Below are 15969 nucleotides of genomic sequence, written 5' to 3'. Positions count from 1 at the left end.
AATGCAGCGCATGATCCAATATCACGATAACCGAGTATTCCATCTTTTCCCCAGCCACCAGTGCCTTCCCTACCACAAAAAAGTTGATCTTCAAATATACCTTGTGTACCGGGGACATTCTCCATTTGGAACCTCACCCGCTTACCCACCAGTATAGCCACCCCACATCCCTACTGTTGAAGTCAGAATGGAACACCTGGCTCCCCTAGCCCTTCCTCCGCATCATCTGGTGCTTTACCCTCAGATGGGTCTCCTGTAACAGCACCATGTCTGCTTTCAGGTGAGAAAATACTTGTGCTCTCTTCACCGGACTCCTAACCCTCGCATGCTTCACGCCAGCACTCAGACCGGGGTCGCTCACCCCCTCGCCCTTCCTACTGCCATGACCATCCTTGCAAGCCCTGCCTCGCAAGCAGGACCTCACCCCGGCCCTAGTCACTGTCTCCCCCCCCCCCCCCCCCCCCTCCCTCCTCCCACACACACACACACACACACACACACACACACCTTTCCAGCAACCCCTAATACAGTTGGTTCATGTTAGCAATTGCAATTGTTGTAATCATCACCTCCTTTCGTACGGACTAGATAGGTATATTACAAAGAGCGGGGCATATCAGGATAACCCCCCTCCATCTCTAGACATATTGAGATTGCTACTCAGGTCCCACCATCAACAGGATTTCATCCATTATCTCTCATCAAAGAGACCTAACAACATGATGAAATACTCAACTTCCATCCCAGGAGCCACATTATCAAGTAGCTACTGGCGCAGCCAGGAAAATAAAAGACCTGCCCGAGAAAAGCAGGATAACCAAGGATATGCTGACCAGGCTTGGGTGTGCATCAGTAACTATTCCGCACACCCCCAGCTACACCAGAGGCATCAACAGCAACAAAACCTGGGATACATATCTGTCTGCACCCCAACAAAAAGCTATCAAGGTTCCTTTAACCCCAAAATAACAAAAGTATAACAAAACAAAGCAACACAATAAGATGTAACGGGGGGTTTTCCTCACTAACTGTGAGGACGTATGAAGGCCATACCCACCATCTCTAGATCATGCCACCTGCCCACCATCCTGTTGTGACATTACTCATCTTATCGATAAAGCAAAGTGTACTAAGAAAAAATTCTCTATCACTGAAAATGCAAGGATAGCAATATAAAAAGAAAATTGGGTAAGTATAGCACATACAAAAAACCCAGCACGCTCCCGAATGAAACAAAGGAAATCCATTATCAGACCATTAATAGGAAATAATCTCCATACTGTGAACACTAAATCCCAAGGAGTTGGATTTGACACAACAGAAGCAAGGTGGGCAGACCCTCTAACCTATCCCATCCCCTCAGTTGTAAGCTCACTGCCTAAATTGACACAGGAAGACCACGAACATCTAGTAAAACCAAAATTGGATGCAAACGGATTACAAATCCTGCGACGCAGCAAAGGCTTCTGTACCCTAAGTAGCAAAGATTTAATGTTGTGTAATATTCAGTTGGCACTTATTCTATCGGTCCATGATGTCTTTTATTTTTAACATAACTAAAAATCAAACATGAGTAAGTGAGGTTAGTTTTGTGCTGTATCCTTGCATACTAGGAATTGGGTTGAGATCCAATGATAAAATCTTATAATTATGCAGCATAAGCTACTTGTAATGCTCAAAGTTTTTACAATCTACAAGGGTAGGGGGGTGTTACATTTCATCAGCCTGGATAAAACAATAAGTATCTAATTTTGTTTCTGTTGTATCAGCATATAACCTTTCTAATTCTGTTATAACAGCATATAAGGTTTACCCCTGGAGAAAGCGCACACCGCATGCGCGTGCAGTGCATGCACAAGTGCGCTGACTCTGCACTTGCACAGAAAGCACATACCACAGTCGATCGTGATTGGTGCTTTATTTCCACTAACACATTTAACAATGCACTGCCATTTTTCTTCCCTTTTTTTTGCCCGTAGTTCCGGTTTGTGGCACACAGTCCAGTTGCACGTTTAGCGCCCTTTGTCCAACCCACCAAGTTGTTTTGTATGAGAATAACACCGGAGGACACCTTATTGGCTCTTCAGTTTTTCGGTCTGACTCAAGACAAGTGCAGCCCTGAACCAGCTTGTTGCTCCCACTCACCACTGATTGATCTACCCCTGAAATCAGGTACTCTGCTCTGTTTTGTTTGTAGAGGAATTCTGCCTCTCAGGGTTTCGCTGTACATACAGCCTCTGCCTTTGCTGCAGACAGCCTGTACTGTACCAAAATTTGTCTGTGGCTCCTCCTGAGATATTCTGATGATCTCTTTTATTTCTGCAATGTGGCCATGGTCTTCAAATGTTTACCCCTACCCCCATGATCATCGCTTGCATAACACAAACTTATCAATTACACAGAGAGAAATAATAAACTATAAGTAGGTTCCATTATTTGCAAACTGGTACTAATGTATACATGTTACAGGCGAGCTCAGAAAACAGGTCTATTCTAAGGGTTCAGCTGGTCATATGCATCCTGGTTCCGCAATTGCATATTCTCTTAAAAGCAATTTTGCAAATTCTGACCAGAAATTAATTGAGCGGTGCAGGAAGGTTCCACCATCCCACTCAGCACCCTCTTGTCTGATTAAATACCACAGCCACCAAACCCATCCACTGGACAAAACGTTATATTTCTCTCAATGTCTTTACATATGTGTTTCTCTTTTGCAGGGTCAACTGGCATCTTTGCAAACATATATTAGTGAGCACAGTCCCTCAAGCTTGGGCATCATTATACACTTGCATATTTTTATTTAGCTTATGCCATTAAAGCATATTCTCTACCAGGTGATTACTTCACTCAAGGATTGAAAAGTAAAGGTCGGTTCAAACACTGTTTAAATTTTAGGCTTGCTGTGCAATTATAACATCAATTAAATTATTTTACAACATTACAGTTCGAGAATCTTACCACCTAAAAGGTTAGAAGTTAACATTACAATATCAAATTGTTTCAAGTCAGCAATAGAATCTGCTATTGCTCTGATTAACCCTTTTCTTAAAAGAGTAATAATTCTTCAATGCGTGACCATGTGTCATAATAAGCTGTCCATTTAAGATCACGGTGGACAACATTATATACAAAAAGACAGCATGGGAGTATCAGAGCAGATGGGTGGTTTCCTCTGAAGTAGGTTCCTGATCTCAACCATGGCATGTCGTGAGGAGCAAAGTAGAGATCAATTATTTTCTTACGAGGGTGGTTTGGGGAAAAAAAAAACCCGTGTAGAAAGGAAACAGGAGTGGAATCCATTCATTCTAGACTGCATTTTCTCAACTCAGACAAACTAATTATCGAGTGGCATTTCCAGGGGTTTGGGCTTGGGTTTGTTTACCCTTTGAAGAGATGAGTACAATTCTTTATTAAAAAGTCAGCACTTTGGGCATTTGTACATTATTGCTCACTTAAGCCCTGTCAAACAACAATAAGAACTTGTACTCCTGAAAGGAGGATGCTGCATGTGAACATGCATTGCTTGACTGTTCAGGCTATTGTAATCGCTGAAAAAAAATAACTTGAACTACATTGATTATCAATGTCAGAGAATAGGCTGCTTAATAATGTTATATTAAACAATGCTAAAATATAGCTTTATGTTGCAAGATATAACTCTGCATTCTTGAAGTTAATGTTTGAGGAGGTTAAAGGTCAGATTTCAGATCAGAGCATTGGATTATTTTGCGTGAAACCAATTAAAAAGCTGCAGTCACACTTAAGTGTGACAGAGCAATTTGCATTGTATATTGTGTATAATGTAGAATGTTGACATAATGGCTAAGGTATTCTACTGCGGAGACAATCAGTGATCCAGGTGTGAATTGTACTTAAACGTACAATATGTTTGCTCAAGTTTCTGCTCAAACTCACTTGCTTATTGCTGAATGTAAAATCTTACATGAAAGAGCGCAACTAGGCAGACTTCTAAAACATTTTTTAAAGAACTGGATTAAAAATATTCCTTGATGTAATTAAAAGTGGTAACTTGATGTTTTATTCATCTAGCTGAAAAAGGGTTTATCACAATAAGCATTTTCAAGCAATGATTTGTTCACCATTTGAGAATAATAAGATTTTAAATAACTGCAAATAATCTATACAAAACCATTAACTAGCCACATTGGTGTGCAGTAGTCAGTTTATTAGTACATTAAAAAAAGTAAACCTTTTTACAAGGTGCCTATTAACTCTAAGAGCCACCTCAAAGGCCCGCAAGTGGATGAAATTAGCAGAAATTCACCATGGTGATTAATTTGATCCAAAGGGAGGGCAGCACGGTGGCGCAATGGGTTAGTACTGCGGCCTCACGGCACCGAGGTCCCAGGTTCGATCCCGGCTCTGTGTCACTGTGCGTGTGGAGTTTGCACATTCTCCCCGTGTTTGCATGGGTTTCGCCCCCACAACCCAAAAATGTACAAGCTTGGTGGATTGGCCACGCTAAATTGCCCCTTAATTGGAAAAAATTAATTGGGTACTCTAAATTTAAAAAAAGAGAAAAAAATTTGATCAAAAGGTGTGGCCAATTTTATTGGTATTGCTGGTGGAAAAGTTCATGGGAACTTAATTTGTACTGGACATAATTTTCACTTGAAATTCCTTGATCTTTTGCGATATTTTAGTAAATGTTGGGTGCAACCTAGCGGAAACTCTCCATCACTGTTTTAAAGTAGTAATAGATGGGAATTATCAATGATATCTCTTTGAGCTTTTCTTTTTTTTTTCTTTTCACAGTGTCCAGCATACTAGCAGAATTGTAAAAACATTACTTTACAACTTCATTAGGCAAGAGAAGTGCCCACCTCCAGGGACTCAGATTCTTGAACAGACACCTGAGGGAAGTGGCTTGCTATATGGTTTAGCATCTGGTGTGGCATGTAAGTATGTTGCGTTTGATTATTTTATTTTTAAAAAAATAATTTTTATTGAACATTTTTTGTATATATACATCGAACGGTAATAAAATACCAACAATAACAATAATGATATCAATCATAAACATTCGCCCCTCCTCAATGAACAACACAACATATTAACAACAACTTAAATTAACACAATGTTAAGTTACATAACCATAGAGAAAAAAAAATAGAAACTATAATAAGGAACACCCTCCCCGGGTTGCTGCTGCTATTGACCAAGATACCTATCTTTGAGCCAGGAAGTCCAGAAAAGGCTGCCACTGTTTATAGAACCCTTGTATTGATCCTCTCAGGGCAAATTTGACCCTCTCCAATTTTATAAATCCCGCCATGTCACTGATCCAGGTCTCCACACTTGGGGGCCTCGCATCCTTCCACTGCAGCAAGATCCTCCGCCGGGCTACTAGGGACGCAAAGGCCAGGACACCGGCCTCTTTCACCTCCTGCACTCCCGGCTCCACCGCAACTCCAAAAATCGCGAGTCCCCACCCTGGTTTGACCCTGGATCCAACCACCCTCAACACCGTCCCCGCCACCCCCTTCCAGAATTCTTCCAGTGCCGGGCAGCCCAGAACATATGGGCATGATTCGCTGGACTCCCCGAACACTTGGTGCACCTGTCCTCACCCCCAAAGAACCTACTCATCCTAATCCCGGACATGTGGGCCCGGTGCAGCACCTTGAATTGGATGAGACTAAGCCTCGCACATGAGGAGGAAGAGTTGACTCTCTCCAAGGCATCCGCCCAAGTCCCGTCCTCTATCTGCTCCCCAAGTTCCCCCTCCCATTTAGCCTTCAGCTCCTCCACTGACGACTCCTCCACCTCCTGCATTACCTTATAAATGTCAGACACCTTCCCCTCTCTGACCCACACCCCCGAAAGCACTCTGTCCATCGCCCCCCGCGAAGGCAGCAAAGGGAACTCCTCTACCTGTCGCCTAGCAAACGCCTTTACCTGCAAGTATCTGAACATGTTCCCTTGGGGGAGCCCAAATTTATCTTCCAGTTCCCCCAGGCCCGCAAACCTCCCGCCAATAAACAGGTCCCTCAATTTATTGATGCCCACCCTTTGCCATCCCCTAAATCCCCCATCAGTGTTCCCCGGGATGAACCGATGATTTCCACCCAATGGAGCCTCCTTCGAGCCCCCTGTTTCCCCCCTATGCCGTCTCCACTGTCCCCAGATTCTTAGGGTCACTGCCACCCCACCGGGCTCGTGGTAAACCTCTTAGGGGAGAGTGGCAAAGGCGCCGTTACCAAGGCACCCAGGCTCGTACCTCTACATGACACCATCTCCATTCTTTCCCCCCCCCCCATCATCCATTTACACACCATTGGCTGCCCAATAGTACCCCAAAAGGTTGGGCAGCACCAGCTCGCCTCTATCCCTCCCTCGCTCCAGGAAAACCCTCTTCACTCTCAGAGTCCCACGTGCCCACTCAAAGCTCAAAATATTGCTAGTCACTCTCCTAAAGAAGGCCCTGGGGATAAATATGGGCAGGCACTGAAAAAGGAACAAGAACCTCGGAAGCACTGTCATTTTGACGGACTGCACCCTCCCCACCAACGACAATGGCAGCGTGTCCCACCTCTTGAACTCCTCCTCCATCTGATCTACCAGTCTGGTAAAGTTATGCTTGTGAAGAGTCCCCCAGTCCCTGGCCACCTGCACCCCCAGGTACCTAAAACTCTCCCCTGCCCTCCTAAGCGGGAGCCTACCAATTCCTTCCTCCTGGTCTCCAGGTTGTACCACAAACACCTCACTCTTGCCTAAATTTAGTTTATAGCCTGAAAAGGTCCCAAATTCAGCTAGCAGCTCCATCACCCCGGGCATCCCTCCCACCGGGTCTGCCATATACAGTAACAGGTCATCGGCATACAATGACACCCTATGTTCCTCCCCACCTCGCACCAAACCTCTCCACCTCCCTGAATCCCTCAACGCCATCGCCAACGGCTCGATTGCCAATGCAAACAACAAGGGGGACAGGGGGCAACCCTGCCTGGTCCCTCGGTAAAGCCGGAAGTACTCCGACCTCCTCCCATTCGTGGCCACACACGCCATCGGGACCTCATATAGCAGCCTCACCCATCGAATAAACCCTTCACCAAATCCAAACCTCCCCAACACCTCCCATAAGTATCCCCACTCCACTCTATCGAAGGCCTTCTCCGCATCCAGCGCCACCACTATCTCAGCCTCCCCCTCAATCGCCGGCATCATGATGACATTCAACAATCTCCGCACATTCGTGTTCAGCTGCCTTCCCTTCACAAAACCTGTCTGGTCCTCGTGTACAACCCCTGGCACACAGTCCTCTATCCTGGTGGCCAGGATTTTTGCCAGCACCTTTGCATCCACATTGAGGAGAGATATGGGCCTGTATGAACCACACTGCTGGGGGTCCTTGTCCCTCTTTAAGATTTTTTTTTTTTTTTATAAATGTTTTTATTCAGTTTTCGTATTTTATATTGAACAAATTACAAATTGTTAGGAGAGAGAAAAAAAAAACAAACAAAAACAAACACGCAAAAATTAACACACATATTTACAGGTAAGCATCTTCGTAGTAGTAACTGCGCCCCCCCCCCCCCTTCCCCCCCTCAACATGTTTATTTAGCTTGGTTTTGGGCCTTAGCTAGCCATCGAACCCCCGTAACGAACCTGTAGCCCCCCCCCCCCCCCCTCCCGCTACCTTCCCCCGACTATTCTTCCTCTTGTACATTGGCCACAAATAGGTCCCGGAACAGTCGCATGAATGGCTCCCACGTTCTGTGGAAGCCGTCGTCCGACCCTCGGATGGCAAATTTGATTTTCTCCATTTGGAGAGATTCCGAGAGGTCGGACAGCCAGTCCGCAGCTCTGGGCGGTGCTGCTGACCGCCAGCCAAACAGGATTCTACGGCGGGCGATCAGGGAGGCAAAGGCAAGGGCATCCGCCCTCCTCCCCAGGAATAGATCTGGCTGTTCTGAAACCCCGAAGACCGCCACTATCGGGCATGGCTCCACCCTCACTCCCACCACTTTGGACATTACCTCGAAGAAGGCTGTCCAGTACTCCACGAGTCTGGGGCAGGACCAGAACATGTGGGCGTGGTTGGCCGGGCCTCTTTGGCACCGTTCACATCTGTCTTCCACCTCCGGGAAGAACCTACTCATACGGGTTCTTGTTAAGTGGGCTCTATGTACCACTTTTAGTTGCGTCAGGCTGAGCCTTGCGCACGTGGAGGTGGAGTTGACCCTATGCAGTGCTTCGCTCCAGAGTCCCCACCCGATCTCCATCCCCAGGTCGTCCTCCCATTTCCTCCTTGTTGCGTCCAGTGCGGTGTCGTCCCTATCTACCAGTCGGTCATACATGTCACTACAGTTCCCTTTCTCTAGGATACTTGCGTCCAGTAGGTCTTCCAGTAGTGTCTGTCGTGGCGGTTGTGGGTACGTCCTTGTCTCCTTTCGTAGGAAGTTTTTGAGCTGCAGGTACCGTAGCTCGTTCCCCCCAGCTAGCTGAAATTTCTCTGTCAGTTCGTCCAGTGTTGCGATCCTGTCGTCCGTGTACAGGTCCCTGACTGACAGTGTCCCCCCGTCCTGCCTCCACCTTTTGAAGGTGGCGTCGGTCAGTGCTGGTTTGAACCTATGGTTGTTGCAGATGGGAGCCCTGTTCGACATTTTGGTCAGGCCAAGTTGCTGCCGCAGTTGGTTCCAGGATTGGAGGGTGGCTGTCACCACTGGGCTGCTGGAGTGTTTTTTGGGTGGGGATGGGAGTGCTGCCGTGGCGAGGGCCCGGAGGGAGGTTCCCATGCAGGAGGCCTCCTCCGCACGCACCCACTCAGCTTCTGGCTCCTGGATCCATCCCCTTACTCGCTCGGCTGTTGCTGCCCAGTGGTAGAATTGTAGATTCGGGAGGGCTAACCCTCCCCTGGTTTTTGTTTTTGTAAGACCTTCTTTGGGATCCTAGCATTTTTACCCCCCCATACGAACGCCATGATGAGTTTGTCCAGCGCTTTGAAAAAGGCCTTGGGGATGTAGATCGGAATGGATCTAAACAGGAAGAGGAACCTGGGCAGTACGTTCATTTTGATCGTCTGAACTCTCCCCGCGAGGGAGAGCGGGAGTGTGTTCCATCTTTGCAGGTCCTTTTTAACTTCCTCCGTCAGGCTGGTGAGGTTCCATTTGTGGATCCCTTTCCAGTCATGGGCTATTTGGATCCCCAGGTAGCGGAATTTATGTCGGGCTTGTTTGAACGGCAGCCCCTTTAGTGCTGCCCCCCCCCCTTGCGGGTGTAATGGGAAGATCTCACTTTTGCTCATGTTGAGTTTGTAGCCCGAGAAGGCTCCAAACTCTTTCAGGAGCGCGATGATTCCGTCCATGCTGCTTTGTGGGTCCGAGATATAGAGGAGCAGATCATCCGCATAGAGTGAGACTCTGTGCTCTCTACCTCCCCTTCGGTCCCTCTTTAAGATTAATGAAATCAGCGCCCGCGACATCGTCGGGGGCAAAGTCCCCCCTTCCCACGCTTCATTAAGTGTCCGCACCAGCAAGGGGCCCACTAGGTCCACAAACTTTTTATAAAATTCCACCGGGAACCCATCCGGCCCCGGCGCCTTCCCTGACTGCATCTGCCCGATCCCCGTAACTAGCTCCTCCAGCTCAATCGGAGCCCCCAACCCCTCCACCTTCCACCTGCTCCTCCTGCACCTTCGGGAAAGAAAGCCCGTCGAGAAACCTCTCCATTCCCCTCCTCTCCAGCGTTGGCTCCGACCGGTACAGTTCCCCGTAAAAGTCCTTGAAGACCTCATTCACCTCTACCCCCTTCCGCACCACATTCCCAGTCTTGTCTCTCACTCCAGCAATTTCCTTAGCCGCATCCCGCTTGCAGAGCTGATGAGCCAGCATCCTACTCGCCTTTTCACCATGTTCATACACTGCCCCTTGTGCCTTCCTCAACTGTGCCTCCGCCTTTCTAGTGGTCAGCAAATCATATTTAGCCTGTAGGCTGCGCCTCTCCCCCAACAGTCCCTCCTCTGGTGCCTCTGCGTACCTCCTGTCTAGCTCCAGCATCTTTCCCACCAGTCTATCCCTCTCACTCCTCTCGCTCCTCTCCCTGATATGCCCGGATGGATATCAGCTCTCCACGAATCACTGCCTTCAGGGCTTCCCAGACCATCCCCACCTGGACCTCCTCCGTATCATTCACCTCGAGGTACCCCTCAATACTTGCCCGGACCCTCCTACACACCTCCTCCTCCGCCAACAACCCAACATCCAACCGCCACAATGGGCGCTGGTCCCGCACCTCCCCCATCTCCAACTCCATCCAATGTGGAGCGTGGTCGGAGATTGCAATGGCCGAATATTCGGCCTCCTCCACTCTCGGAATCAGTCCCCCTACTCACCACGAAGAAGTCTATCCGAGAATAGACCCTATGTACGTGGGAGAAGAAAGAGTACTCCCATGCCCTCGGCCTCACAAACCTCCATGGATCCAATCCTCCCATCTGGTCCATAAACCCTCTCAGTACCTTGGCCGCCGCCGTCCTCCTACCCATCCTGGAACTGGACCGATCCAGTGCAGGATCCAACACCGTATTGAAGTCTCCCCCCCCATAATCAGACCTCCCGCCTCTAGATCCGGGACCGTCCCAGCATACGCCTCATAAAGCCCGCATCGTCCCAATTTGGGGCATACACACTAGCAAGTACCACCTTCTCTCCCTGTAGCCTGCCCCTAACCATAACATACATACCCCCCTTATCCACCACCACCTCAGATGCCTCAAACGACACATTTTTCCCCACCAGAATCGCCACTCCCGGTTCTTCACATCCAACCCAGAGTAGAAAACCTGCCCCACCCACCCCTTCCTCAGACGAACCTGGTCCGCCACCTTCAGGTGGGTCTCCTGAAGCATTGCCACATCTGCCTTTAGCCCCCTCAGATGAGCAAGTACCCTCGACCACTTCACCGGCCCATTCAATCCTCTCGCATTCCAGGTGACCAACCGGATCAGAGGGTGTCCCGCCCCCCTCCCCCGTCGACTAGCCATAGCCCGTCGACTGCCCGTCCCTGGCCAGCACCCCCCGCCTGACCCAGTCCCCACAGCGACAACACCTCACCTCTGTCCCCTTGGCTCACACCAGCTCCTTCCTGACCCTGCCAGCAGCAACCCGGTATTCCCCCCCCCCCCCCCCCCCCCCGCGTCCCCCAAGGCTAGGAACCCTCCTTGCCGCGAACCGTCCTCTATTGCACTTCCGTGGCACTAACTTCTGCTGACCCCGAAAACTCCCGCCAAAAACCCGACCAAAGTGGGATCATCCCCCATCCTGTCCCTCCTCCAGGCACCGTTCCAGCGCGGGGAAGAACCAGTTAAGTCCCCGCCTCCCCCCGTCATCGTCTCCACCCCCCAGTCCCGCAACGCGGGAATCCAGAGGAAAGCCCGCGCTTTCGCACTGCCCCACCACACCCTTCTGACGCAGCACCCAAATACCAGCCCCACTCCATACCCCCAACCCGATATAGAATACAACAAACCCCCACAACCCTCCCCGCAAGATACAAAACTCAAACAATGCCCCCCAACAAAAAACAGAACAACACCCCAATAAATAACCATATCAAAATTACAAAAGTACAGAAAAAGAGAACACAGCAACAGCAGAAACCAGCAATAAAGTATTACAACCGACCCCGCAACCCCCAACCCCTAGTTCGAGTCCAGTTTCTCCGTCCGCACGAAGGCTCACGCCTCCTCCGGGGAATCAAAATAATGATGCCGGTCCAAATAAGTTACCCACAGGCACGCAGGCTGCAACATTCCAGACTTTATCTTCTTCTTGTAGAGCACCTCTTACGTCCGATTGAACCCGGACTGCCGCTTAGCCACCTCCGCACTCCAATCCTGGTAGATCCGTACTGCCCCATTCTCCCAATTGCTGCTCTTCACCTTCTTGGCCCAGCGCAGCACACACTCCCGATCACTGAACCGGTGGAACCTCACCAGCACCGCACGTTGGGGTTCGTTCTCCTTAGGCCTCCTGGCCAGTACCCTGTGGGCTCCCTCCAGCTCCAGGGGCAGATGGAAAGATCCTGCCCCCACTAGCGAGTTCAGCATCGTAGCCACGTAGGTTGTCAGATCCGACCCCTCCAGCCCCTCCGCAAGGCCCAAGATTCTCAGATTTTTCCGCCTCATGCGGTGATCAAGCTCCTCGAAGCGTTCCTGCCACTTCTTATGGAGTGCCTCGTGCCCCTCCACCTTACTCACGAGGACCGCGGCCTCCTCCTCTCGTTCAGTGGCCTGCGCCTGCCACGCCTGGATGGCAGCACCCTGGGTCGTCTGAATCTCCGAGAGCTTTTTATTCGTTTCCTGCAGAGAGCTCAGTACCTCAGCCTTGAAATCTGCAAAACAGCGCAGGAGAGCAGCTTGCTGCTCCTGGGCCCACTGCTTCCACTCCTCTGGTGCTCCTCCGGCCGCCATCTTGGAATCCTTTCCCCGTTTTTTCTGGGGCGCTGTTGCTGTTTTTTCCCCCTTTCCAGTCCGAGTTCGAGTCATGAAATGCGGAGAAAGTCGATCACCACACCTTCTCCCACCGGGAGACGTCGAAAAAAATTCCGTTTTGGGCTCTAAAAAGAGCCGAAAAGTCCGTTTGAATCGGGAGCTCCCAAATGTGCGGCTTCCTACGTCATCGCCGCCACCGGAAGTCCGTTGTGTTTGTTTATTGAGTTACAAGTACATATTGTTTAAATAGAATAAAACAATAGATTGGTTACAGCACAGAAGGTGGCCATTTAGCACCTCAGTCCGTGCCTGCTCTCTTCAAGAGTAATTTAGCTAGTCACACTCTTCCACCCTATCTATCCTTGTAGCCCTGCAATTTTTTTCTTCTAATATTTCAATTCCCTTTTGAAAATCCACCACACTCTTAGGCAGTGCATTTCAAGACCTAACCACTTGGTGCATTATGTCGCCTTTGGCCCTTTTGCTAAACACCTTAAATCTCTGTCCTCAAATTCTCATTCCTTTCGCCAATGGGAGTGGTTTCCACCTATCTATTCTGTTTAGACCTCATGATTTTGAACACTTCTAACAAACTTTCCCTCACCTTCTCTACTAATGAGAATCCCAGCTTTTCCAACCTATCCACATTATTGGTGCCCCTCATCCTAGAACCATTTTGACATTTTGTTTCGACAAGCCCCCCCAAGAGTAAATGGGCTTGGTGATAGAATCCATGCTATATAAGTGCGTATGCCTAAGTAAGTCAGGTTCAGTTTTCAGGCTTGAAAGTGAATAATTAGGTTCCATGCAGTCAGTCTTACTGTTGTAGCTATTGCTCTAATTATATTTCTTTATTGAAATGGCTGTCTACACTTAGCAGAATGGCATTCCCTCATTTTATGCTATTGTTGTGTCATGGGGAGGGGAGGGGAAGAGGTACGAGAAGTTAAAATATGCCATTTAGACTTGTTTACAATTGAGGTTGTGTTCCAGCCACAGTAACATTTGGATAAAACATTCATGTCATAAAAATGTAACGCTGAGAAGAACACAAGTAGTGAATAAACAATTGAAAGATTAGGTACCCATCAGTTTACATAGCATAAGTCTTTAATGTCTTTGCTGTGCTGTTGAGTGTCAACTGTTGACCTTAAACCTCATAAAAGAGCACTTTTCTTTGATATCAATCTCCTCTTTAAGCCTCCCTTATCCCCATGCCAGTAACAAGCAACATCTTGAATTAGTAAATGTCCCAAGCACTTTGACACTGAACCACATGAGGCGATATTACGAAAGATCACCAAAAGCTTGGCTAGAGATAGATTTTAAGGAACGTCTTGAGAGAGGCAGGGATGTTTTGGATGTGAATTCCAAAGAATCCATAGAATCCCGACAGGGCAGAAGGAGGCCATTCGGACCACCGAGTCTGCACCCACCCTCCACCTTCCCTCTGAAAGAGAACCTGGCCTAGGCCCACTTTGGCGCCCACATCCCAAGAACAAATAAAAAAAACTTAAGGTAATTAATATCAGTAGAGAAAACGTATTGGAGAAACTTAAGTGACTAAAATCCGACAAATCCCCATGACCTGATGGCCCCCAACCTGGACTCGCAACAAAAATAGCTGTTGTGGTGCACCCCTCTAAGTGGGTGTGGTTATGTTTTCTGTATACATTGGCCTGTAACTTACTGGTTGCCTAGCGTCGGATTTGGAGTGGCGGGGGGGGGGGGGGGGGGGATTTCCTCTCAGAAGTTCCCAGGTAAGGTTTTAGGTGGCAAATGTCCAGAAATGTTAACTTACGCTGGACAGTTCCACAGCGCTGTGGACCATCTAATTAAAATCGTTGACGTTGGATGGTTTTGCATCAGTGGTTACTCTGTAATGGTTAGAAGGAATAAAACTACTTCTAACTTCAGCGTACCTATTTTAATATTTTAAACAGCCAGACTGAGCACTCATCCCCCCCCCCCCCCCCCCCCCCCAAGCTGCAGGGCTGAAATCCTTAATAGATAAGCCCACATATTTTTGTGCTAACCAATCCCTTATCTGTGGTTAGAGCCTTGATGCTTAACTACTGAGTAAGCACAAGAAGAAAAGCGCGCGCAACATTAACTGCTGAGATAGGGAATGCACTGGTTATGATTTTCCAAAATTTCCTGTAATGTAGGATCAGTCCCAGCAGACTGGAAATGAGCAAATGCAATTCTGCTATTTAAAAAAAATGCTGGAGAGAGAAAACGGGGAACCTCAGACCAGTAGTTTGACATTAGTCAGGAATGCAGGAATCTTATGTTATGGAAGTCTTAATGATTGTCTTAATTCATAACACTGGTAAATGTGAAGGAATCCTTCACCATATAATGTGGAAACTTGTTCAAAACTGGTTGTAACAATTTGCCCAACCATTTGCCAGTTCATGCTGTGTCGCATCTAATAATTTCCTTGCATATCTTAAGGGACTCCGTCCTGTGCTCAATTTCACCTTTGAGATGGAACAGTTAAATGAACTTCCTTTCCTTGGTTTACTTGTTCAGAAATCTGTCAGGGAGTTCTCTACCATGGTCTACCGCAAACCTACATAGACTAGTCAGTATATGCGTTGAGATTCTTACAGTTTCACGAGCTACAGGTTAGGCCTATCATCGACCTCGTAAATAGGGCACGAGCCATTTGCTCACCATGCAGCTTGATGCTGAAGTAGGGTGCATCAAAGACATCCTGCGGGATAATGGCTACTCATACCCGATCATTTTGTGCTGTACATCGTGCAAACTCATGAATGAACCTCAGGCCATCACTTTCAACCCTAAAAGGTGCCCAGTCTACCTCAGATAACCCTGGAAGAGCAAGGTACCTCAAATATTTGAGCAACAGCTGAAGCTAGCTGTTCCTCGCTGCTACTATGCAGTAGCAACACAAATAATATTCACCACTAACAGATGCTGCCATCAAGCCAAAAAGGCACCCTCCTGTTGCACAAATTAATTGAGTTTAGAAATTTTAGTGCCAGTGTGATGATATGTATGTTGGCTGTACATCCCAAAAGACTGGCGGTTTGCATCAAACAGCATGTGAAGGACAGACTGCACCTAGCCAACCTTTGCTTGCAAAACTCAAAACCGTGCCCAATATTAGATGTGATTCTGTGATTGGACAACGTTTGCTAAATAATCCTCGGTGTGCTAAAAATTCTGTTGACAACCAATTTAAGATTGTCAGTTGGGCCCATGGTGTGGTAGTACTTCATGTACTGGAAGCTACATATATTAATACGGTGCTATGTCTTTTCGTCCGACGTCATTTCGTCCAACGACACTTCGTCCACGTCTTTTTGTCCAACGTCTTTTTGTCCGCCCGTCTTTTGGTCCAACGTCACTTCGTCCAATTATCCAATTACAAATAGTTTAATTTAGTTTTTCAATGTTACTGCTCAAGGATCCTCTCCACCTTTTTCGCCTCTTGAAGTTGAGTTCTGCATTTGTGCTGCTTGATCTCCAGACATTATTAAGATAAG

General features: G+C 47.9%; 1 protein-coding gene across 4 annotated transcripts in view; it reads left to right on the top strand.

Moving 5' to 3' along the window:
• dym (dymeclin) overlaps positions 1-15969 on the top strand; it is a 536995-nt gene that overhangs the window by 144725 nt on the left and 376301 nt on the right. For all 4 annotated transcript variants that reach the window (XM_038790496.1, XM_038790499.1, XM_038790497.1 and 1 more), the window contains exon 8: positions 4777-4919. In XM_038790496.1, coding sequence (XP_038646424.1) covers positions 4777-4919 — 143 coding nt within the window. The remainder of the gene's footprint in view (positions 1-4776; positions 4920-15969) is intronic.

Source organism: Scyliorhinus canicula, chromosome 3 (genome assembly GCF_902713615.1).
Source record: "Scyliorhinus canicula chromosome 3, sScyCan1.1, whole genome shotgun sequence".
NCBI classification, from domain to species: Eukaryota; Metazoa; Chordata; class Chondrichthyes; order Carcharhiniformes; family Scyliorhinidae; genus Scyliorhinus; species Scyliorhinus canicula.
This window is presented reverse-complemented; position numbering and strand designations above follow the sequence as displayed.